The sequence below is a fragment of the Polyodon spathula genome, chromosome 12 (genome assembly GCF_017654505.1).
Source record: "Polyodon spathula isolate WHYD16114869_AA chromosome 12, ASM1765450v1, whole genome shotgun sequence".
NCBI classification, from domain to species: domain Eukaryota; kingdom Metazoa; phylum Chordata; class Actinopteri; order Acipenseriformes; family Polyodontidae; genus Polyodon; species Polyodon spathula.
In genome coordinates, this window is record NC_054545.1 from 42,713,743 (window position 1) to 42,736,983 (window position 23,241).

Consider the following 23,241-nt stretch of genomic DNA (forward strand, 5'->3'; position numbering starts at 1 on the left):
TGACTTCTGTGTGAGGTATTTATTTATTTGAATCTTCGTCTCTCTGCTGCGTTAGACGCGCACTGATGTCGTCAGTGGCCGTCTCTTTCGGAAGCGCCGCTCTCCGTCACTGTAAGACTGGAGGTTTGTTGTGAAGATGGCGGCGGTTTCGGGTGTTTCTGCGCCAGGCTGCAGCCCGGCTAGAGAGCTGGGGCCCGGGGCACAGGGTGCGGGCCAGACCGGGGCCTCTGGCGCGGGGGGAATGGCGACCGGGGATCGTTCGAAGCAGGATGCGGCCACAGGTGAGAGAGCGATGGCGATAATAAGCGTGCGAGGGAGCGGGGCTGGCGAGGGGCCTGTGCAGCGGCTGCTTGTTGTAAACACGGATAGCAAAGACAGTAGTGCAGTAATACAGGTAGGCTTTCGTGTGGAGGTGTAGAGGCAGGGTGCTCATTAAAAGCGTGGCGTTGAACAATGGGCAAGCCGAAATATTGAATGTCACACCAGGGCTTCCCAACCCCGGTCCTGGGAACCCCTTGTGTCTGCTGGTTTCCATTCCTGCTGAGCTCTTAATTACTTAACTAGACCCTTAATTGAACTGATCATTTGCTTAATTAGATCCTTTTAATTGTTCTCAGCTCCTAAAAAGCTGCAGATATCAAGTTATTTATACGATTTTACAATGAATTTGAAATCTCCAACTGTTTAAGAGCTGCGAACAATTAAAACGACCTATAGCAAATAATTGGTGCAATTAAGGGTTTAGTTAAGTCATTGAGAGCTCAGTTGCAGGGTTGCCAGATGCTACTCCTCAATTCACCATGTTGGTGAACCAGCCTCCCCCCATTTACACAATACCTCTATTGGAAAGGGGGAGTTGCATAGGTAGTATTTACCTTCCTCAGATTAAAAGGTAATTGAGGTGTTGCTGTAAATTAGGCATCACTAAGAAGGTTTATTAGTCGTCTCTGCTAGAAGTGCTGTCAGTGTGGCTTGTGGATTTCTGCAGTGGATGTGGGGTTGGCTGAAAGCTCCTGCAATCTTGTCCTCTCCACTGCAAGCTTAACATCGAGGAGGCTTCATGACTTCTGTGACTGGCAGCCTTGAGAGGGCATAGACCAGGAGGGTTCAAGCATCAAACCGTAAATGCAGTAGAATAAATGAATAAATGAAGTAACTGTCATTTGTTTGTTTGTTTTGTTAAAGTTTTAGCTTGGATTTTCTTTTAAATCCCAATGCTTCCCTGCCACAATTTTATTATTAAATAATAATGTAAATATTACATAACATAGTACAAAATTGCTCTGAAAATATTTTCTGTAAATCAAGAGCCGTACCAATTCTATATGTTGCCTCTCTGCTATGTTCAGTGCAGTGGAGAAGTTTATTTGGTGGAAGAGTCAAGCGTAAGGCGGGACCTTTTGGTAAAAGACATGTACTATTGGCTATTGCAGTAGGCCGTCACTGTCAGATGGCTGGGTTAATATTTTTAAAAGAGAACACTATGAAAATGTACTAAGGAGATCAATCCCCTATTTTTAGCTGAAGCCCCCTATTTGAAAAGTATCCCCCCCCCCCCCATGGCTTTGATTTCCCTCTACAAATGGGGGGTTTAGCTCTGAGTCCCGCCGCTAGATAATCTGTCAGCTATGGCTTGCGAATTTGTGTTTTGATTGACAGTCCACCAATACTACTTTGCAACGTTTTTTTTTGTTTGCCTGTTTTCTGTTCCCAGTGGAGTAGAATGCACCTATAGATTTTTTCACGTCTAGTCATTAAAGTGGGCTCGGGCTGGGACCCCCCAAAGGCTGAGCCCGGGTGCAGTTGCGTCCCTAGCACCCCCCTAATGCCAAGTGTTGTCTGTGGTACTTGACCCTAGAAGCACTGTACTAGATTACCGGTAGTGCAGTGCTGTAGCCAGCAACCTCGCTGCGTGAATGCTGTGTGTGTGGATTGCATTATGTCCCTGTGTGTGTTTGTAATGTCACAGTATTCCCTCTGTCTTGTCTCTTGAGAAGCAGAGAGGCTGAGCTGGGTGAATGCTGTGCAGTGTGTGTGTGCAGTGTTGTATAGCACAGTGTTACAGCACTGTCTGTCTTGTCTCCTCAGAGGTGGAGAGGCTGAGCCAGGTGAATGCTGTGCAGTGTGTGTGTGTGTGTGCAGTGTTGTATAGCACAGTGTTACAGCACTGTCTCTTGTCTCCTCAGAGATGGAGAGGCTGAGCCGGGTGAATGCTCTGCTCGAGCGGCTCCACAGCAAGTACACAGCGGCACGGCCCTGGCAGGAGACCATGAAGCTGGTGCGGCAATCCATGGTGAGTACTGGCTGGAGAGGTATGGTGTGCACGGTATAGGGGTGCAGGGTATAGGGGTACAGGCTAGAGGAGGTATGGGGTGCAGGGTATAGGGGTACAGGCTAGAGAGGTATGGGGGTGCAGGGTATAGGGGTACAGGCTAGAGAGGTATGGGGGTGCAGGGTATAGGGGTATTGAAGGTTCGAACCTGCCTTCGTTAATGTGTTCCGAACCTTTGAAGATGAAAATGTACCCTTCGTTACAGCCCTAGGGTCTGTAGAGTTTCAGTTGACCGCTTCTGTCTCCCTCTGTCTCTGCAGGAGAAGCGGGCTGTGTTGAATGTGGGAGGACACCAGCACCTGGGGAGCTGTCTGGAGATTCTGCAGAAAGCGCTGAAGGGTGAGTGTGCAGTGGAGGCTGGGGGATGAGGACGCACACCTTTAGTGGTGCCCTACACTAATCCCCTGTGGTCTCTCTCTCTCTCTGTCCTGTTCACAGTGACCTCGCTTCCCTCGATGACTGACCGCTTGGAGTCAATTGCACGACAGAATGGGTGAGTCACCTAGAATGTGTGTGAGTGCTGTCTCTGTATCTGTGTGTCAGTTTGAGTGTGTGTGAGTGCTGTCTCTATCTCTGTCAGTGTGTGAATGTGCGTGTTGTCTCTGTATCTCGGTGTGAGTGTGTGTGATGCTGTCTCTGTATCTCTGTCAGTGTGCGTGTGTGTGTGATGCTGTCTCTGTATCTCTGTCAGTGTGCGTGTGTGTGATTCTGTCTCTGTATCTCTGTCAGTGTGCGTGCTGTGTCAGTGTGTGAGTGTGCGTGCTGTCTGTATCACTGTGTCAGTGTGCGTGTGTGATGCTGTCTCTGTATCTCTGTCAGTGTGCGTGCTGTGTCTGTGTGTGTGATGCTGTCTCTGTATCTCTGTCAGTGTGCGTGCTGTGTCACTGTGTGAGTGCTGTCTCTGTATCTCTGTCAGTGTGCGTGCTGTGTCACTGTGTGAGTGCTGTCTCTGTATCTCTGTCAGTGTGCGTGCTGTGTCACTGTGTGAGTGCTGTGTCTGTCTCTGTATCTCCTCAGTTTGAGTGTGTGGAAGGCTGAGGCCTCATCTCTAAAGGGCGTGTCTTGGTTTGGTAAGTTGTGGTGTTGAGTAAAGAGCTTTGAGACTCTAGCTGTGTGACTCACTGTGTAGCCCTCCCTCTCCCTCTCCCTCTCCCTCTCTCCCCATCGCCCTCTCTCCCCCTCTCCCAGGCTCGGCTCTCACCTGAGCCCCACAGGGACCGAGTGCTACATCACCTCAGACATGTTCTATGTGGAGGTGCAGCTGGACTCAGGGGGGCAGCTTCTGGATGTGAAGGTGGCTCATCACGGGGAGAACCCAGCGGTGAGGGGATCAGAGGGGCTTCATAGGACCCAGCACAGTGAAGCTGTGCACAGCTCTTCTCTCTTGGTTTACTCATATCGTCCTCACATGTCAGAAAATATAAAGTGAATCTGAGGAAGGGCCTCTATACAGCACAGCAGAGTAGCTGAATTACTGAACCATGCAAATCCGCCAGAGATCTGTAGTAATGAGTGCACGCTGCCTGGCATCGGGTTCAAGGTTAAAATAAATACATTAACAAACAACAGTGTGACCGATGGGCCATGGTGGGGGCGGTGTTTTTTTATTATTTGTATTTATTTATTTATTTATTTTTACAGCTTTTATATTTTAAAATGGCTCTTTATATTCTTAAAGTAAAACAGTGACTTTTAACAAGCGTTAGAACATTCTCATACAGTTCCTGTTGTGTAATCATTGTCATCACTGCAGGGGGGTGTGTGGGTTGTGGCCGGGTTTTGATTTAGACTTGTATGAATGATCAAGTTTTATGTGTTTGAGAGTGTGTTTGTATTATAAGATTGCATGTATGTTATTTAAAGATTTGAATACAAATATTAACCAAAACAAAAATAATCAAAAAAATGTAGCACTGAAATCTGAATCTCTCTCTCTCCCTCTCTCTCTCTCTCTCTCTCGTTTCAGAGTTGTCTGGAGCTGGTAGTGCATCTCAGGTGAGTGTCTATAGTCTCAGCCACAAAGATGAAGGTTGAAACTTTGTCAACTTGACCTCCGAGTTTTATAACTGAGAGTGTTTGCTTTTTAAAGAAATATTACATTTAAAATGCAATGCCTCTGTGACTTCTAAGTGCAAACACGTTTCAGTAGTTACTAAATCGAGTTATTAATGAAATTGATTCATCTTGGTACATAATTGATTTATTAAAATGTTTATACTGTCACTTGATTTATTCTTTTCTTGATTGATAACGTTAGACCATGTTTTGTTGCTGCTGATGTATTTGTTCTCATAAGGTTTTCTTTAGCGGTTGTGCTGGGGCAGAGCTGTGCAGTTCTTTCTTTTCTGTATTTTTTTTTTTTTTTTTTTTTGGGGGGGGGGGGGGGTCAACTTAACAGTCTTGTACCAGGGCCCAGTAAACCCTAGCGCTGACACAGTATTAGTGTTTTTGGTTCAACTAGTTTGTCATCAAGTGTTTTCAGTGTATTCCTCCCTTCTCTCCTCCAGGGAGAGGAACTTTGAAGAGTTTTCGAAGCACCTGAAGGGCCTCGTCAACCTGTACAAACTGCCGGGGGATGAGTGAGTCTGTGTGACACTGTGTCTGTCTCGCTGAGCTGTGTAAACCTCATTCTGTTGTCCTGTCCCCCCTGTGTAACACGCTCTCCTTTCCCCCCCTGTGTAACACGCTCTCCTGTCCCCCCTGTGTAACACGCTCTCCTTTCCCCCCTGTGTAACACGCTCTCCTTTCCCCCCTGTGTAACACGCTCTCCTTTCCCCCCTGTGTAACACGCTCTCCTGTCCCCCCTGTGTAACACGCTCTCCTTTCCCCCCTGTGTAACACGCTCTCCTTTCCCCCCTGTGTAACACGCTCTCCTTTCCCCCCTGTGTAACACGCTCTCCTGTCCCCCCTGTGTAACACGCTCTCCTTTCCCCCCCTGTGTAACACGCTCTCCTGTCCCCCCCACCCTGTGTAACAGGACTCTCCTGTCCCGTCCCCCCCCCTCCCCCGTGTAACAGACTCTCCTGTCCCCCCTGTGTAAAACACTCTCCGGTCCTCTCTGGTATTCGAATGCTGTGTAACCTCCTTACCTGTCCCACACGCTCATGTGTTACAGTAAGCTCAAGACAAAGATGTATCTATCCCTGCAGTCTCTGGAGATTGACCTCAGTAAGATGATGCACATGTTCAGGTAAGGGCAGCAGCTGTGTGTGTGTGGCAGCATATGTTTTGTAATGCAGTGTGTGTATATGTAGTGGTGTATACACGGTGTTGTGCTGCTGTGTCTCAGGTCTGCTACCAATGCCAGCACTGTGGAGACTATCCTGCACGGCAGCGTGGGATTGCTCACCAAGCGTAGCGGAGGTCACCTGATGAACCTCAAGTGCTACGTGTCTCCCTATGACATCTTCGAGGAGGGAACGGGGACCCTTCTCAACCTCAATGACAGCAATGGTGAGGCCGCTGTGCTCTTCCCTCTCCTCTAATGCCTGTCCCCTGTCCCACCTCTGTCTCATGCCTGTCCCCTGTCTCTGCAGTCCCGCGCTCGCTGGGTTTGAACGTGTCCGTGACGATCGAAGGCACCGTCTCCCTGTACAAGCTGCCCATCGCCCCACTGGTCACCGGCTCGCACCCAGTCGACAGCAAGGGGTAAGAATGTCCTCGCAGTGCCTCTGGATCAAATCCAGGGACTGCAGGGAGCCACAGCACAGTGCATATAGCCATTCAGACTAGGACAGCAATCCATGGGGTGCCGAGGAACTAGAATGCAAGCAGGGAATAGCTCAGTGCAGTACCCAGAGCCTGGGAGTCCCTGTAGCAGAGTCTCTGTCTGGGGTGTGGTCAGTGTTAATTGGACCCTGGTGTTTTTAATGAGGCCTTACTGCTCGGGAGTAGGTACTTCAGTGGTCAGGTGCTGTGTAACTGCACAAGCAGGTGCCTGTGCTTCTATACCAGACTGTTTCAGTAGAGCTGCTGTACAGCCAGCCCCCTCGCAGAAAACACTGCACACAGCACCCAAGTGTTATTTGCACAATCGCAGTTACTGATTGTAGTAGTTATCTCTCTCTTGTCGTTAACCCTTTGTTTGAACTCCAGCACGCCATCCTTCTCCTCGGTAACAAATACGAACTGTGTGGACCTGCCGGCCTGTTTCTTCCTGAAGCTGGAGCGGCCCATGCCCGTCTGCCTCTCCTTCATACAGAGACTGCACAGCTGCACCGGTGAGAGCGCCGCCCAGGGGCTGGGAGGGCTAACAGCGTGCACACACACATACACAGCGGGCAGGGGTAACAGCACAGTAGTTCGGGGTATCTTCACGATACGTATCACAATACAGTAAATTAAATGTTCAAATCACACGATTGTCTCGCTTGTGCAAGTGTTTGCAATAACACTGGTAAAGCACTTTTGGTCAGACAGCCTGTTTTGCTTTTGTTTCCTGTTTATTGTTTAAACTGTATTTTAATCCGGAATCCAGACACAGCTGATGCCTTAGAAGCCAATGGCTGTTATATTCAACCTGCCTGAAATACACCAACTTGTTACGATATTAAAACAGGATCTTGATGTCTGTACTCACTTGTTTGTTGCCTCGTTCTGATGGCTGCAGTGAACGCAGCATGTTGTAAGCATTGTGTCTGGACTTGGTGAATGCACCTCTGATTGTGTGCAGTGTAACGTGGGAAACAGCATGCTCCATGTCAGTGAAGTCCTGATCTGACCGCATGGAACACACACAGCTCTTATGATTACATGGTACTATTCAGTAAAAACAAGTTTAAATCTCAGTGAGCTGAAACCAGGGTTCCTGTATTCTGCTGGTGTTAATACAGCAACCATCTGCGCTTGCAAGCATTTGTATTCAGTAACATTGTTGTTATTAGTTTACTTATTACCATTCGTCTTGCGGTCCTTTAACATGTGATAAAATGTGTTTTTTCCCCCGGTACAGACCAACGTCATTGCACATGAATAACCATTAACACACGCTTTTAAAGGGAGAGGCAGCGTTTCTGAGTTACCAATATTAGTTGGTATATTAATATTTCGCATTGAGTTCAAGATCTGTTTCTGCAGCCTGACCAACCCCATCCAATTCTTTTTAAAGCAAAAAACGTATTGTTGGTATAATATTAAAAACTGTTTACAAATGCAAACCATTTGGAGTATGGAGTCCTGTAATTAATAATAATATAATAATAATAATAATATGCAACTTACATATGTAACCATATGCACATTTTGGAAACAACTTTTTTCAAAAGTTGAATCAAAACTACGTCTCCTAAATGCACATTCATTTTTTTGAAACAAATATCGTTATTTATATTGCGTTTTTTCTTGAGGAACCTAAGTTAGCCTACAATTTCACGCTTTTTCTTTGACATGGATGGTATAATAATAATAATAATAATAATAATAAAACTAAAATAAAAATGTGCACAGTTCTTGGAAACAAACTTTTTTCAAAAGTTCTGAATCAAAACAGTTCTCCTAAATGCACATTCTTTTTGAAACAAATATCGTTATTTTATATTGCGTTTTTTCTTGAGGAACACTAAGTGAGCCTACATGTTGTGGTTCACAAAAAACACTGGATTTTAAACCAGCCAGAGCAGATCGAATTTCACCGTCAGCCTGATGAGATTATCAATATTAATAACCCACCTCTGCTCAGCTTCTGTTTCGCTCAGTGATTAGTAGGTGAGGCTGCTGGGGGACATGCTAATAATAATATCTAATTATCACTGTAGACACAAACTAGTGCATGCTCAAATTTGTATTGGCAGATACAATTTTACATAAAAACAATGTTGATACCGGGTTCACTGTATCGATAATTATATCGTCATGTAAAATATCGCGGTTCAGCACGTGAGTCGATGAGTCAGCACACCTTGAGTTCAGGTACACTGTGCAAGACCTGGCTCTGTACTGGAAGGGATTAAGAGACACAAGCTTTCCTGCTGTCAGCAACTGTACGGATCATTTTGAAATGTTTCTGTCTTCCCCCTCTCAGGGATCCCTGTGTTTGACGCCCCCCCGTCCCTGGCCCCTCTGTATGAGCTCATCACTCAGAGCCAGCTGCAGGAGGAGGAGGGGGGGGGCATGCTTCCTCCACATGCACACACCATGCGCTTCTATGCTGTGAGTACCCACACGCACACACACAGAGACAGACGCACTGAGATACATATACACACCCATACAGACACACTGAGACACGTACACACACACACACACATACTGATACTGACACACCCATACGGACACAGACACACACACTGAGACACACACATACAATCTTGAGAGTTTTGTAACAGTATAAAAGCATTTTTGAAGGTTTCATTTGAATGTGTTTTCCATTGTTTTAAATGCTGCTTTTCTTTGGAATGTGTAGCAATGAATTTTTTAATTTTTTTTGTTGTTGTTGTTTTCGCTCTCAGTCGCTGCCTGGTCAGCAGCACTGCTACTTCCTGAACCGTGACGCCCCTGTGCACGAGGGCCGGAGCCTGCAGGGGGCGCTGCTGAGTAAGATCCCGTTCCGCCACCCCGCCCAGGTACCCGCGTTGCTGGACCTGCTGCGCCACCAGGCTGCCATAAACACGCTGATCGGGAGCTGCGTCAAGAGGACCCAGCTCAGGGAGGGTGAGTCACAGGGCTAGGGGGCTACAGGGGGCTACTGAGAACTAACGAGAATGATTGGGAACTGCATCACAAGGGAAAGTAAGGAAAACAAGAGCTACCCAGGGCACAGTGTAGTTTAGGGTTACCAGATTTCCACAGTGAAAAACTGGGGCGCTTTTTTCATCAGTTCATACAATCGATTTGATTACAATCGATTTATTACAATCGATGTGATACACATAATCAGAATGATTAAATAACTAATCAGGAAAATTGCTGCTTTATTTTTGAATGGCGCTAACACATGACTAATACATTTACTCTGCTGTTAACTTAAGACTATTTACAATTTTACTGGTTCTGACCGGGACAAAAAAGGAATGCTGAGAACTGGGATTGTCCCAGTTTTCCCGGGATGCCTGGTAACCCTAATGTAGTTCCCCCAAACAGTACAATATTTAGAAAAATACGTTTTTCCTAAAATACCCTAACGTTGCATGTGAAGTGAAAGCAGGTTCCACGCAGGCAGCTGCTTCTTGCTCAAATTCAGCCGTTTATATGAACAATTAACACAATTACAAAAACCTCTCTCTCTCTGTGCTACATTCCAGTCTCGCTCTCACTCGCTCACATTCTTGTTCTGTTCTTCATTCCACACTTAAATGAGAAAGTAAAGGAGGATGTAAAAACCCATTTAATTGTTTCACAGCCAAACCCTGTACATTAAACCTGATTATCCAAATTATTATTATTATTGTTGTTGTTGCAGTATTGTTATTAGTTTAGATCAGTCTGGTTTTACTGGTTGTAACACACTTACTGCTTTTAATCTACAATCATTCAAATTTCAAAGGTATACTGTATTAATAATACTACGATAACAACAGTAATGAAATCACTTTAATTTGTGCTGTTTTACTATAAAACAACAAAATTCGCTTTTAACCCCCCCCCCAAGAAAACGAGGGTGCAGCATTTAAATAAGTGACCTAGTTTTTATTAATGTTATGAGCAGTGACTAATGTTTGTCCAGCTTAATCTTTTTATTAGAACTTTATACTGATGTAATGTTGCACCCTCGTTTGTCCGTTTTCTACATTCTATAAACCCGTCAATTAAACTAAAAGGTCAGACCCTCCTGTTTAGAAACTGCAGGTGGATCTAAATCTAGTTTATTTTTTTTATTTTATTTGTGAATACAACGTATCTGATAATAAAACCGGGCACCTGCACTTTGTAATGAAGGCAGGCTGGCCGATAGTCTCTGAGCTGCCATAGTCTGAAACGACACAGGCTCTGTGGACAGGGATTGGTCAGAGTAACGTGCTGTATTGTATTTCACTGTGTTTGACTCCCTGGTTTGCTGTAATGTATTTCGCTGTGTTTCAGACACGCCAGGTCTGCTCCAGTTTGAGGTCTGTCCCCTCACTGACACCAGTTTCAGCGTCTCCTTCCAGCACCCCGTCAACGAGTCCCTGGTCTGCGGTGAGTGAAACAGCCGGCCCTCCCTCCCCACTCCCCCCAGCCTCCTGGTTTAACCCAACTTTTTAAAAGGCTTAAAACACAAGAAAACCTTTATTGTGACAACAGTCTGGAAGAAAACTTTGAATGTAAAGGTAGTCTGTAGATGCCCGATGCCATCGTCGCATCTCTCTGGCGGAGATCGCGTCACAAAAAACACCTCCTGAGAGCGGGCATCACACACTGATTGAAATCGCAGGAAGGGACGCAGTTTGTGATATTTTTTTTTCTGATGTTTGACTTGCCCTGGATGCATACAGTGCAGCAGCAATGAGGCAAATCAATGACAATACTATCTACATGGCAGCATGAAACCCATGACTGGAGACATGCATATATTCTCTCTATTAACACACACACACACACACACACACACACACACACACACACACAGGTAGTTCACTAGTTTGTAAATATCTGTGCCGATGTCTTTTGAAAACAAGCCTTGAGAGCCTCCATAAGCATTGTACTTTCTAACTATTAGACAAAATATTTACACAATACTTAAACTGCTGTTACAACCATGCTTAATTTATTAATAGCATTTTAATTAAATTATTCTTAATCACGTTTTTATTTACAATGTAGGGAACACACTGTGTCGAACAAATGCTTAGAATGAAAACATGCATTATGTTTTCCCTTCATTGTAAATGCTCTCTCCTCTCTGCTGCCCTCTAGTGGTGATGGACGTGGTGGACTCGCGGCAGGTCTGCTGTAAGCTGTACAAGGGCCTGTCTGACGCGCTGATCTGCACAGATGATTTCATCACCAAGGTGGTGCAGAGGTACATCTCCCACCCTGCCGCTTTCTCTAGCTGTCTGCCTCGATTGCTGCCACAGTTACAATTGTGTTTAAAAGTAAAAACGCTAATATACACTCCACCTCTCTCGCTCTCTCCTCCTCCTCTCTCCCCATCTTCCTCCTCCTTCATCCTCTCTTTCCTTCTCCCTCGCTCTCCTCCTCCCAGGTGCATGTCTATCCCGGTGACAATGAGAGCGATCCGTCGCAAGGCTGAGACTATCCAGGCTGACACACCGGCTCTGTCCCTCATCGCCGAGACTGTGGAAGACATGGTGAAGAAGAACCTGCCCCCTGCTGGCAGCCCGGGGTATGGCATGGGCACCGGCAGCGTAGGGGGAAACCCCCTGGGGACTCCCGGAGGAGGTGCGGGCGGCATGACCCCGACAGGAGGGGGGTGCATCAGCTCCTACCAGCCTGGCCCCATCAACACCCTGTTCGGGATGGGAATAGTGCACAAGGACAGGCCACCTGTGGCAGGGGGCGACCCCTCAAACATGGGGGTCTCCGGGTCTCAGCAGCAGCAGGGCGGGGACGACTTCAGCAAGGTGACCCAGAACCCCATTCTGACCAGCCTGCTTCAGATCACGGGCAGCGTGGGCCCCGGCTCCACTCCGCCCCCCGGCCCTAACGGCCCCCCCTCCTGCCAGCCCCAGCACACGCCCCCCACAGCCTCCTCCCCAGCCAGCAACACCAAGAATCACCCCATGCTGATGAACTTGCTAAAGGACAACCCGCCTCAAGACTTCAGCACTCTATACGGCTCCAGCCCCCTGGAGAGGCAGAACTCCTCCTCGCCCCGGACCGACCCCTCTGGGGGGCCGGGGGGCGGCGGGGGGGGGTCCTCCTCCTCCTCCTCAGGGGGCAAATCCAAGAAGAAACGCCCCCGTCCCTCGGATAGGCCGGGCGGGGGCGTGGGGGGGGCCAGGCAGCCCCAGACAGAGGAGGATTTCCACCGAGAGCTCTTCTCCATGGATGCTGACGCCTCCTCGCAGAACCTGTTCGACGTGAACTTACCGGGCGATGGGCTGGACACCCCCCACACCCTCACCCCGGCGCCCAGCCAGTGCGGAACGCCCCCCGCGGTAGCCCCCTATCACCACCAGTCCGGCCCTGGCTCAGCCCCTTCCTCCCACCCCCACTCCCACTCCCACCCGCATCCCCAGCACAGTGGCAGAATGGTGCGCCTCTCCAGCTCGGACAGCATTGGAGCCGACGTCACCGACATCCTGTCGGACATCGCTGAGCAGGCAGGCAAGCTGGCCGGCCACCAGCTGCACCTCCACCAGCAGCAGGGGGGTGGGCTGGGGCCCGATGACGGGGGTCTGGGAGCCCTGGGGAGCCTCGGTACCCCGATTCGCGACTCCTCCAGCTCGGGACAGGGCAGCACCCTGTTCGACCCGGATGTTTTCAACGCCGGCAGCAACGAGAACCCCTTCTCCACGGACCCCGCTGACCTGATCGCGGAGGCCAGCGCCACAGCAGGGGCCACGCCCAACAGCGACTCCTCGTCCAACAACTTCTTCCCCGATGCCGTGGACTTCAACCCTGAGCTGCTCACCAGCCAGGGCTTCCCCCCTTCTTACTTCGAAGACAGCAGCCCTAGTGCGGATGGGGACCTCGACCTGGTTAAGGGGTTCGGGGCCGGGGTCCCCCAGCAGCAATCCATCACCCCCGTACCCCAGAGCGGGAGCCAGGGACACCCCCACTCGCACCCCCACCACACCCCGGACTCGGGGCTCAAAGACCCCTTTGAGATGAATATATTCGGGGGCAGCGCGGGCGGGGGCAAGCCTCTGATGGGGGGTCCCCTGCCCAGCTCAGACATGGGGGAGCCCCATTCCTCTCACTCCACTCACGGAGGAGGCAACCAGAGCCCCCTGCTGGTGGGACTTGGAGGCGGTGGAGGGCCGATGGGGGGCAGCGACTATGGGAAGGGAGATTCCGCCAAGGCTGCCAAGCAGCTACAGCAGCAGCAGATGATGAGGGGGGGTAAAGAGGGGGCGGGCTCTGTCCCAGGAGGGCCGGGTATGGGATCTTCGGAAGGCAAGCAGGGCAAACGCAGCCGCACCCCTTCCAGCGACGGCAAGAGCAAAGAGAAGCCCCCCAAGCGCAAGAAACTGGACCCCGACGGCAAGTCTCCGTCCCACAGCTCGGGGGGGCGGCCCTTCACCCCCCCGTCCAGCGCAGCCCCGATTGGGGGGGGCTCCAAATCCCCGGGGAGCTCCACGGGTCGGTCCCAGACACCCCCTGCAGGGGGTGCAACACCTCCCATCCCCAAAATCACCATCCAGATCCCCAAGGGTACACTGAGCGGGGGCAAGACCTCCTCACACGGGGGCTACACCTCCAGCAGCTCTGCAGGGGGAGGCGGGGGCACGGGGGGAGGCAGCAAGAGCCACCATTCCCACTCCTCCTCCTCCTCATCTTCATCGAAGACCAAGGGCAGCAAGGGGGAGGGCACCATGGGCCAGGGCAGCTCGAAGCTGGGGGCAGGGGCAGGGGGGGCCTTAGGGGGACCCCTGGGGGTACAGTCCAAGACACAGGGCCTGGGAGGTGGAGGAGGGGGAAAGCCTGGCTCCTCTCCCATTTCCAAGCACGGGCTGAGCAGTGGAGCAGGAGGAGTAGGAGGAGGAGGCGGGAAGATGAAGCCGCAGGGGGGCAAACCTCCTGGGTCCCTCCTTAACCCTGGCCTGGGCAAGCCCAACATCTCACCGTCCCACTCCAGGGGCCCTGGTGGGGGTTCTGGCGGCTCGGAGAAGCTGTGCTCCCCGATGAAGCCGCAGCAGCTCCCCGGAACACCCCCCTCCTCGAAAGCCAAGTCCCCCATGGGCTCAGGGGGCTCGCACATGTCCGGAGGAGGGTCCAAATCTTTCTCGGGCGGGGGCGGAGGGATGGGGTCCCAGAAACAGCAAGGGGTGTCCTCGTCTAACCCCTCCTCTTCTTCCTCTAGCTCCTGCTCTTCCTCCGGCTCTTTTGCCGCCCAGTCACAATATGGGGGAGGAGGCGGGGGAGGGGGAGGGAATAACCCCAACGCCAAGGGCAAGTCTCCCAGCAGAAACAAGAAGCCGTCCCTCACTGCGGTGATCGACAAGCTGAAGCACGGAGTGGGGACCACCGGGGGGGGCCCGGAGGAAGGGGGCGAGGGAGGGGTTCACCCCGGCATGGGGTCCCAGCCCCAGCACAGCTCCAAACACCTGTCCGGGGGTCCCGGAGGGGGGGAGTACTCGTCCGGGAAGAGAGAGAAAGTAGACAAGGAGGGCAAGTCCAAGGTGTCCGTCTCCGGGGAGAAGAAGACCGCGGACTGCAAGGGGGGCAGCACCGGGGTGGCCAAGATCATCATTAGCAAGCCGGAGGGGGGCTCCCCCAGCATCAAGGCCAAGGTCACCCTGCAGAAGCCCGGGGTCGGGGGAGATGGCTCGGGGGACGGGCTGAGGGCACAGATATCGGGGTCCAAGGCGTATGGGTCCCCCCTCTTCAGCGGCTCCACCCCCAAGCACGAGCGCTGCTCCCCTAGCCACAGCAAGTCCCCCGGGTACACCCCACAGAACCCTGACAGCGAGAGCGAGTCCGGCAGCAGCTCTGTGGCAGGGAGGTCCCACCAGAACAGCCCGAGTTCCGAGGAGGAGCAGCTCTCCCTGCGGCCCCTGCAGCAGCAGCAGCAGCAGCAGCAGCAGCAGCAGCACGAGTTCACAGCCAGCAGCGACAAGCACAGGAAGCACAAGAAGAAGAAGCAGAGGGAGAGAGAGCGGGAGAAAGACAGAGAGAAGAAGAAGTCCTCCTCTTCCTCCTCCTCAGCCTCTCATGCCCTCAAGGCAGACGGCTGGTCCAAGTCTCCTCTTGTGGCCCCTGATTCGGCGCTGAGCCTTCTGGGGCCCGACCGCCAGGCCCGCCCCTCTCCCGGGTACCTGCGCAGCGAGGATGATGACCTCATGGACTCTGCGCTCACCGGGAATCTGGAGCCCTTCCTGAACAAGTAGCCGGGCCAGGACCGGGGGAGGGGGCTGTAAACAGTCCCGCAGCGGCCCGGCTGGGGCAGCTATCTCTGAAGGGACCTGATACAGTAACATTTAGAGCTGGTACGGTTCTGTCAACGTGGTCTAGCCATGAGCCGAAATCCGATGAATCAGCAACACGACGTTTTACCAGTTTATCCCTTTTTTGAGTTTGTTGAAACACCCCCCATATACTCCGTTGGTGCACTGAAGAAGCCACAAGCCGAAGCGCCTGTCTGCTTGTTTCTTAGTTTACTGAAAACATCTCTTTGCTGTAACGCAATCTCCCTCTGCTTTGAATAGTAAGATCTGTGCTGAGGATGTAAGCTAACAACAATCACTGAATGTAGATAGAGATTTAAGAGGGGCATGCATCAAGTTAGCATCTTAAAGTACTTGTTTTCTTGTTTTTTACCTTGTTATTTTTCTAGTATCACTTTGTACAGATCTCTTGCCTATGCAGCTTGGGAGCATTGCTGAGAAGTTGTGTTTGTGAATGCTTTGGTTCAAAGAGTCTGGCTTGCCCAGGCAGGCTTCATGCAGCTTCCTAATAAGGACTGAGTCATGGGGTTACATGGGAAATTCACACACACACACACACGTAGGCTCCAATATAAAGCTATCTAGCAGTGTGCCCAGCCATCTGCAAATTATCCTGCTGGGTATCAATGAATATGTAATTTGTGTTTTATAGTTTGTCGTGTTTTGTTTTTATATATACTGTATAACCCAGACTGTGGAGTTTTTAGTAGTTTCTGTTATTTTTTTAAACTCTTTTATTCTCTTTGCTGTAATGCTCAGTTGCTTTTGTAGCTGAGCTGATGGGTTTTTTGCAATGTTTAAAAACTACAACAACGCAAAAACGAACGGATGTTGTGATGCTTTTTAAATAAATGTTTCATTGACAAATTTCCTAGTTGCTGCTTTTTGTGTATTTTCGTAAAGCTCTGTTAGCAAGCACTAACTTCCAACTGCTGACCTTGAAAGCTGCAGATAAAATGTCAAGTGAAAACACGCCTGAGCAGCAGCTTCCTCTCTGTTCTGCCATGCTTGCCTTTCTGTTTGATTTAAAAGCTCTTTCTTTAAAGAGAGAGCCTCTCCCTTTCTCTGAGCTGTGCCCGCCTGTGTTTCAAGGGACAGTGTTGTGCTGAGTTTGCAGGGCAGGGGCTGTGTGGATAAACCTGCCATCTGTTGTACCTGCTGTTTGTAAGGAATATGAATCAGCAGAATAAAGGCTCATATACATTAATAAGGTGGAAGACAGCCAGTGTGGTGACACTAATGTGAGGCGTTTCATTAAGAAATGGAGTTTAACTCAATTTACAATTAATCAAATTAAAAATAAACTTAAATAAATACAGACCTGCACAGTGAAATGTACAGGACATCTCGCTTCTTCAGCTTTGAGCTTGGCAGCAGCTAGGCAATGACCCAGGGCATTTCAGCACAAATATCACAGGCACTGTTATGATCTGTTGGTGGTGTTTTAAACACTGCAGTTGCTGTGCAGTGATGGAAATAGCAAGCAGCTGATCAGCTCCAGATTCTATTAAAGGGGTAATGCAGGTTCTTGCCTCTTCTCGTTTCCCTGTAAATCAGCCCTCACTAAACCTCTCTACAGTAATACCGTCAGGGGGGCGTGGTCCTGTCTGGAATGCGCCGAGAGCTCTAAGAATGTTGGTGTTGAGCAGTGACATAGGGTTCTATTCTAGAGCTCTGTGAGCGGATGACTCCGCCTACAGTCCTGTGTGCAGCAAAGGGAGTTGAAAGCTTCAGGTGAGATCCTAATACCGCTGGAAATCGAAAATGAAAAAAATGTAATGTTTTACATTTCTAATATCACAACCAATGTGGTGTCGTTGTTTTACTCCATGGCTCGAACTTTTCCTGTCCAGTACTGATCCCCATTCCTCAGGGCTATAGCCCAGGCTCCTGCTCCTGGGTTCAGAGTGACCTCCCCTTTCCTCTGGCTGGACACTCTTGTCACACCCAGAGTCCATTCAGTTTTGTTTCCAACTTCAGTGTCCCAGCAGTGTTTCCCTGAGGTGAATTCCTCCCAGCCCAGCACGTTAACACAGCGATCAAACAGGAAGCTGTTGTCTCTCATTGCTAGATCCTCAGACTGAGCCCGGGTGCTGCTGTGTTGGGATCCAGAGAGGAAACGAGAGACAGAGTTAGAAATGAGAACGTCAACCTGCACACTACAGCAGGTAGTACACTAGGAGGCAGGAGTTACCTTTACGTATAAAGCATCATTTCAAGAAGTATTATTCAACGTCAAAGAATTTTAAAAAGCAGAGATGTGCCCATACCAAAATAACACAACAGCGTGTGAACCTGTTTAACCACAGAGTGTAAAAACCCAGCCCTGATTGGCTGAGACAGTGTATAGTACAGAAATACTGAAATAATGCCAGTCTGAAAGATCTGAGTAGAACCCTGGCTCCGGAATTCTGGTCAGTGAGAATTGTAACTGCTCCCAGAGTTCTATTACAGAGCTCTAGAATAGAACACTGTGACACTGCCCAGCACTAACATTCTCAGAGCTTTGGGAGCATTCCAAGACAATGGGCTGAATGCAGGACTTTCTTGACAAGGATTTCGTGGTGTGTTATTATTGATTGCGGAGAGCTGCATCTTGCTGCTTACACACATTCTCCATTGTGTATATATGTATATATTACAAAAGAGCATTAAAATGAGTCAGGACTATGTGGGAATGAGGAGGTAACTCTGAGCAGAGGCGACTCTCCCCTTCGTTTAGTATTTTGAATATTCCCTCCTTTCCATTTCCTTCAGCACCACTGGTTTCACTTGTAGAATGAGCGGCAAGCATTGGATCACAAGGACAATGTGGCTGGCAGTGGTTAAAGTGGGCGGGATACGCTCATATTCATTACAGTAAGAAAAAAATGGTAGAAATGACACACTGCTGCAAAACACCCTGCCCCGGACCTCTAGTTTCAAACAAAAATGTTTTTGACTTGCTATACAACGTGAGGAAGTATCTTCAATATCTAGACAAGAGTAATGAAACTCCCTCACAATTACCCTGATTGCTGGAAAACGCAACAGTATCTGGAATGCAAAGTGTAAGCAGTATAGTGTGTGTTCACATGTGGTTTACCTGACAGAATTATGCTTTTTCTGCTTTCATTCTCCTCTCTATTGTATAGAGTGTGTTTTCCCATTTGCTACCAATGCATAGTGACTGGAGAGATATTGATGTGTTAGGCCAGGCTAGGCACTCTCCATTCCACAATCGGATTGAGTCTGAAAGCGATGAGATTTCTCTTATCATTTTTTCAATCTTTCATGATTTTTCAGTTTTTGTTCTGCTTCCCCCTTCAGCGCAGCTATCCTGACCTTTCCTTCATCTCATAGAAACAGCTGAAATTCTACAAACTCCATTGTTATCTGAAGCTCTGTTAGCTGGGCTTGTGTCTATAACAAGGAAGAGAACGATAAACAATATTCCTGGTTTGAAACTCGTGTGAAAGCAGCTTCCAACAGCACAGCGTTAACCCTTCCCTTATGGAAAAAACATATTTGTAATATATGGTAGAAAAGTATGATCCTTGTATTTTTCATATATAGAAATTGGCCCCTTTTTTATATATTTAAAATATATGGGATATATTTAAAATATATAGTTAGCCTGTAATCCATATATTTATTTTATGAACAGTATAAGGATCATACTTTTCTAGCATATATTAAACGTTTGTTTCGTAAGGGTTGAACGCAGTATATTTGTGTGCGACCCACCCATTTGTTTTTTAATGGTTTGAAACTAAATCCATTTTTCCCACTTTATTAAAAATCAGACTTCAGAAACAAAGAGGAAGTTTGTAGCAAGCTCTGAACCACAGAATCATTACATTGTGTTCATAATATTAATACTGACGCTATTTAGTAAGTTCAATAAGCATTAAAGGGTTCATAAGGACCTGTTTCTTTTATTGTGTTACATGTTCCCATGTGTTGCTACAACTGTTTACATAAGCTGTGTGTATTGTTCTATTGTTTTTTTTTTTTACATTTTGACCACTTTTTTAAACTTTTAAATTGCATTCCCTGCCTCAAGATGGCTTCCCATGTACCCGCATGGACCGCTCAGAACTACATTTCCCATCATCCTCCTGCTCACATATGTAACTGAGAAGGATTTCCCCCAGGTGAGCAGGAGGGTGTTTCTCTGTGCTTGTTGATTATGCTTCGGATACCACACCTTGAAAATCGAGTGATGCCAGCGATTTCACTCAGTGGGTTTCCTTCTTTATGCAGGTCAAGGTTGTTATAATAGTAGAAAACACTAGTGGAGGCTTTGAGTACATTGCTGATGCTCACAATGCATCAGAGTAGAAACATGCAACATGTCTAAGACTTTGCACAGCAGTTTGTGTGTGTGTGTGTGTGTGTGTGTGTGTGTGTATATATATATATATATATATATTATATATATATATATATATATATATATATATATATATATATATATATATATATCTATACGTGGAAAAATCCATTATTTATAAAGCAACGTTGGGAAAAACTATGCAGGACCGTTTAGAGTTGGGACGTGGAGCAAGGTTGATGATGTTTTTGGCAAGCAGGAGAGATCACTAAAACACCAAAAAGCCAGAGACGCTCAGAAAACCAGGCCTTCAATAACATCTGTCATTGCGAAAGGTACAACGGAGATCAACAAAGTTACCAATGCAGAGGCGTTCATGTGTTGTGACTGGTTCAGCGAATCTGTAATAGGCATGTTCCCACACTCAAAAGTTGCAAAGTACCCTCCAGCAAAAAGTCCCACAAATAGTGAAAGAGCGTTTCTATTAGCATTTCAGCATCAGCATTGCATTTGAAATCCAGATTGATGTGCTCACGTACAGCAACAGTGTGTTCATTTCCAATAGGAGAGAGCTGACAATGAAATGGTTCTGACAGTTACCCATCAGTGTGTTAACTACGAGACAATATACTAAGTGTTAACTAAAGGGTCAAGCTTCCCCGTGTTTTATTCGTTGTTTTTTTTAAAGATCAAACTAATACAGAACTAAAAAATAACAAAATAGCTCTTAAACAATCTGCTGATTTACAGTTTTTGCAACCGTAATTGCTTTCTTTTTCTTTTAGAAAAAAAATACATTTTCAAAACTTCCATCTGAGAGAATTATTTGTCAGCCTGTTATAAACTGTATTTGTAGCATAATGAACTCGAGTCTCATCTGATAAACATGTCCTGTCAGGAGAACTTTTGAAACCAGACAACAAACACTTTCTACAGCAGCGTTGTAATAAAATGATTTACCTAATGGGAGGGGTGAGCTTGCACTGGTGAACACAAATGCTTTAATTTGCGACATAAGAAGAGGTGTACGGAAACAGCCATTGCAGGGGTAAGTAGATTTTATTAAATAAAACACAATCTCTACCAAGAATAGTGCGCGACGTATCAGACTGTGTGACTGACCTCTGTGTTGGCACTCCAGGAGGCTGTGGGATCAGTAATACCTTATTATCTGATCTCGAGTGTGTTCTGAAATTCTGTACAAGCTTAAATATAAGGCTGTATTTGGCACTGGGTCTGCACGCTGTAGCTGCACGTTGCTTAGATTTAAAAGTTACCTGTGTTGGTATTTTTCTTATCTTAAGATTTATTTAAAATATTGGAAATAATCACATAAAATGTTTCCGTAACAAACTGATTTTTAAGTTTGTATCTGCAATAAAACAACAGCTTTCAGGGGCCTATAATCAGTTTTAGATTCACAAATTACTATAAAGAATATAAAATGTTTTTTTTTTTTTTTTTTTTTTTTTTTTTTTCAAAACTAGTCGTTAAATAAACTAAACCGTTTCTCAGGCCATTCAATCAAGAAGTAATTCGTTATCATGTTTTAAACTATATAGCTAAGATCGTACATTCTCAGGCAACCAAACCGATGTCTTGTTTCAGGTCTTGCGATAGCAGTGACTCATTTCAACCACGGAAACCAAGCAAATACGTTGCGTCAAGCTAACACAGCAGTTAACTCATTGACAGCTGCAAGTGATGCACGCAGACACAGCACTAGCAACAACCAGGGAAAGGGAGGACAAACGCACACCCAGATACAAGTGAAGGGAATGTGTGTAATGTGTGTGTGTGTGTGTGTGTGTGGTATATATATATATATATATATACACTCATTGAAGTGTAAATCAAAATATAAGGGAATATTTAAAAGTAAATGTGAATATAATTATAACTGTAGCACCGTGTACAACCGCACAATGGCAGAGCGCTCATGGTGAAAACACAGCTACAATGAGGACACGGGGAAGCACTTCCCTGTAGTGATGAGCAGAGGTCATGGCTTGAAGATTGCTGAAGATTGGGCTGTTTGTGATATTTCATGCTATGGGGACAGTAAATTAAAACAGTGTGTTTATTTGACTCTCCTGGGTCGCTCTCCACTGTGTTTATTTAAGCATAATAACACGTGCTCTGACTTTTCTGCCTGGTACCTATTGTTCAGAACCTCGCTGGTTTCTATCAGGCCGTTGTTTAGATAAGATAGTGCTGATCGGAGTCTGTGACACCAAAAGTATTTTTAACACTGGGCCGACAACACTTTAACACTGCTCTCTTTACGCTGTATGCATCGTTTCTTTGTACATAATTCATTTAGCAGTAAAAAGATGGGCGGGAATACTAATGATGAAGGCCAGGTTTTCTAAAAGGGGGGGGGGGGGACACGAAGTGCATTCCTGGTAGCAGTCTGCACATAATAAAACAGAGTGGCTTGCTGCTGGGAATCAGATGTAATAGATTCCGTTATTAGAGCCACCAGTCCTGGAATAAGCATGAGAAGTCACCCAGAGGGGAACCAGTAATGACTGTCTCTCTAAGTCAATTGCTGAGGTATTTTTTTATCAACACAAAAGAAATATATCAGCAGCTATACTCTGCAGTGAAAGACCAGCAGGAAACTGTTAATTACAATATACTGCCAGACATTACATATTTCATTATTGGTAGATAGTATATTCCATTTTCAAACCTTGCAATCCACGACAGCTTCTGCCACTGGGCAGACACAGTGATTCGTGTGCTTTCTTGAAGTCACACAAGACAGATCACCTCTGTCATTTTTCATTATGCAGATTGCAGAGCACTCCGCCGGGTGCACTAAAGAAGGGATTCATCATATTCCCGAATATTCTTTCTATACCGTTACACAAGGTTGCAGCCTGACTTGCTCTCTGTTGTGGCGTATGTCAAAATCACAGAACCTTCAAATCTTTTCACTTTCATTTGCTGTTGTAATAGAAAATGAGAAAAAAAAGCCGCCATGCCTGTATTTCAAGTTGCAGATTCCTCAAGTGGGCTAGATTTTACTGAGTTTGCAGTGAACTCCTGCAGCGTTGTTGTGGTTTCATGAAGCAGACATATTAATGCCTGAATTTTCTTCAGTGGGTTACACAGTCTGTACTCTTAGCACTACCCTGCCACCTGGGGTTTATCTGGTTAAAGTGCTGCAGTTCTTTGATTAAACTGGAGTGGGTGTGCAGTGACACTAACCACACTTCCAGTAATACAGCATAATCTCCCATCGTTCCCCCTGCGTTCGTTGGTCAGGTATCTCCTCGGGTCACTGGTCCATACAGGTACACCTCTGGCACTGACCAGCTTTACACTGATCCACAGTATGGAGACACTCACTCCTGAAAGCGCTGTTCTGAATCGCTTCCGAGACTGGTTTTGTTTTCAGTGGAACTGGGGCAGTATTAACCTCTGGAGTGTGAGAGAGCCTTGTTGTTTTACAGGTTCTGGAAAATAACTGGTCAGATACAAACTGTACATGAAATCCACTCCCGTGTTTAATATATTTAAAATTTGCTGATTTCAAGTTCCTTATAAAATTGTAAAGTTAACTTGAAATCTCCAGACTGAGAACAATTAAAAAGTTCTAA

The 23,241-nt window shown here is 47.3% G+C and overlaps 1 protein-coding gene across 1 annotated transcript; it reads left to right on the plus strand.

Annotated features, from left to right (window-relative positions):
• The first annotated feature begins 97 nt into the window (after positions 1-97).
• On the plus strand, positions 98-16,185 carry med1 (mediator complex subunit 1). The gene is made up of 16 exons (XM_041265652.1): positions 98-281; positions 2,187-2,293; positions 2,593-2,671; positions 2,771-2,825; positions 3,521-3,653; positions 4,299-4,327; positions 4,840-4,911; positions 5,448-5,522; positions 5,622-5,785; positions 5,869-5,980; positions 6,428-6,552; positions 8,352-8,479; positions 8,779-8,980; positions 10,349-10,444; positions 11,162-11,267; positions 11,451-16,185. The coding sequence occupies exons 1-16, from the start codon at positions 137-139 to the stop codon at positions 15,259-15,261; spliced, it is 5,439 nt and encodes a 1,812-aa protein (XP_041121586.1). The 5' UTR covers positions 98-136; the 3' UTR covers positions 15,262-16,185.
• The last annotated feature ends 7,056 nt before the right edge of the window (positions 16,186-23,241 follow it).

Bases quoted from the DNA above. Each gene is read 5' to 3' on its own strand.
- med1 (XM_041265652.1), top strand. From the start codon at position 137: ATGGCGGCGGTTTCGGGTGTTTCTGCGCCAGGCTGCAGCCCGGCTAGA. The intron at 2,672-2,770 runs GTGAGTGTGCAG...TCCTGTTCACAG, and splicing joins TCTGCAGAAAGCGCTGAAGG to TGACCTCGCTTCCCTCGATG. The intron at 5,523-5,621 runs GTAAGGGCAGCA...GCTGTGTCTCAG, and splicing joins AAGATGATGCACATGTTCAG to GTCTGCTACCAATGCCAGCA.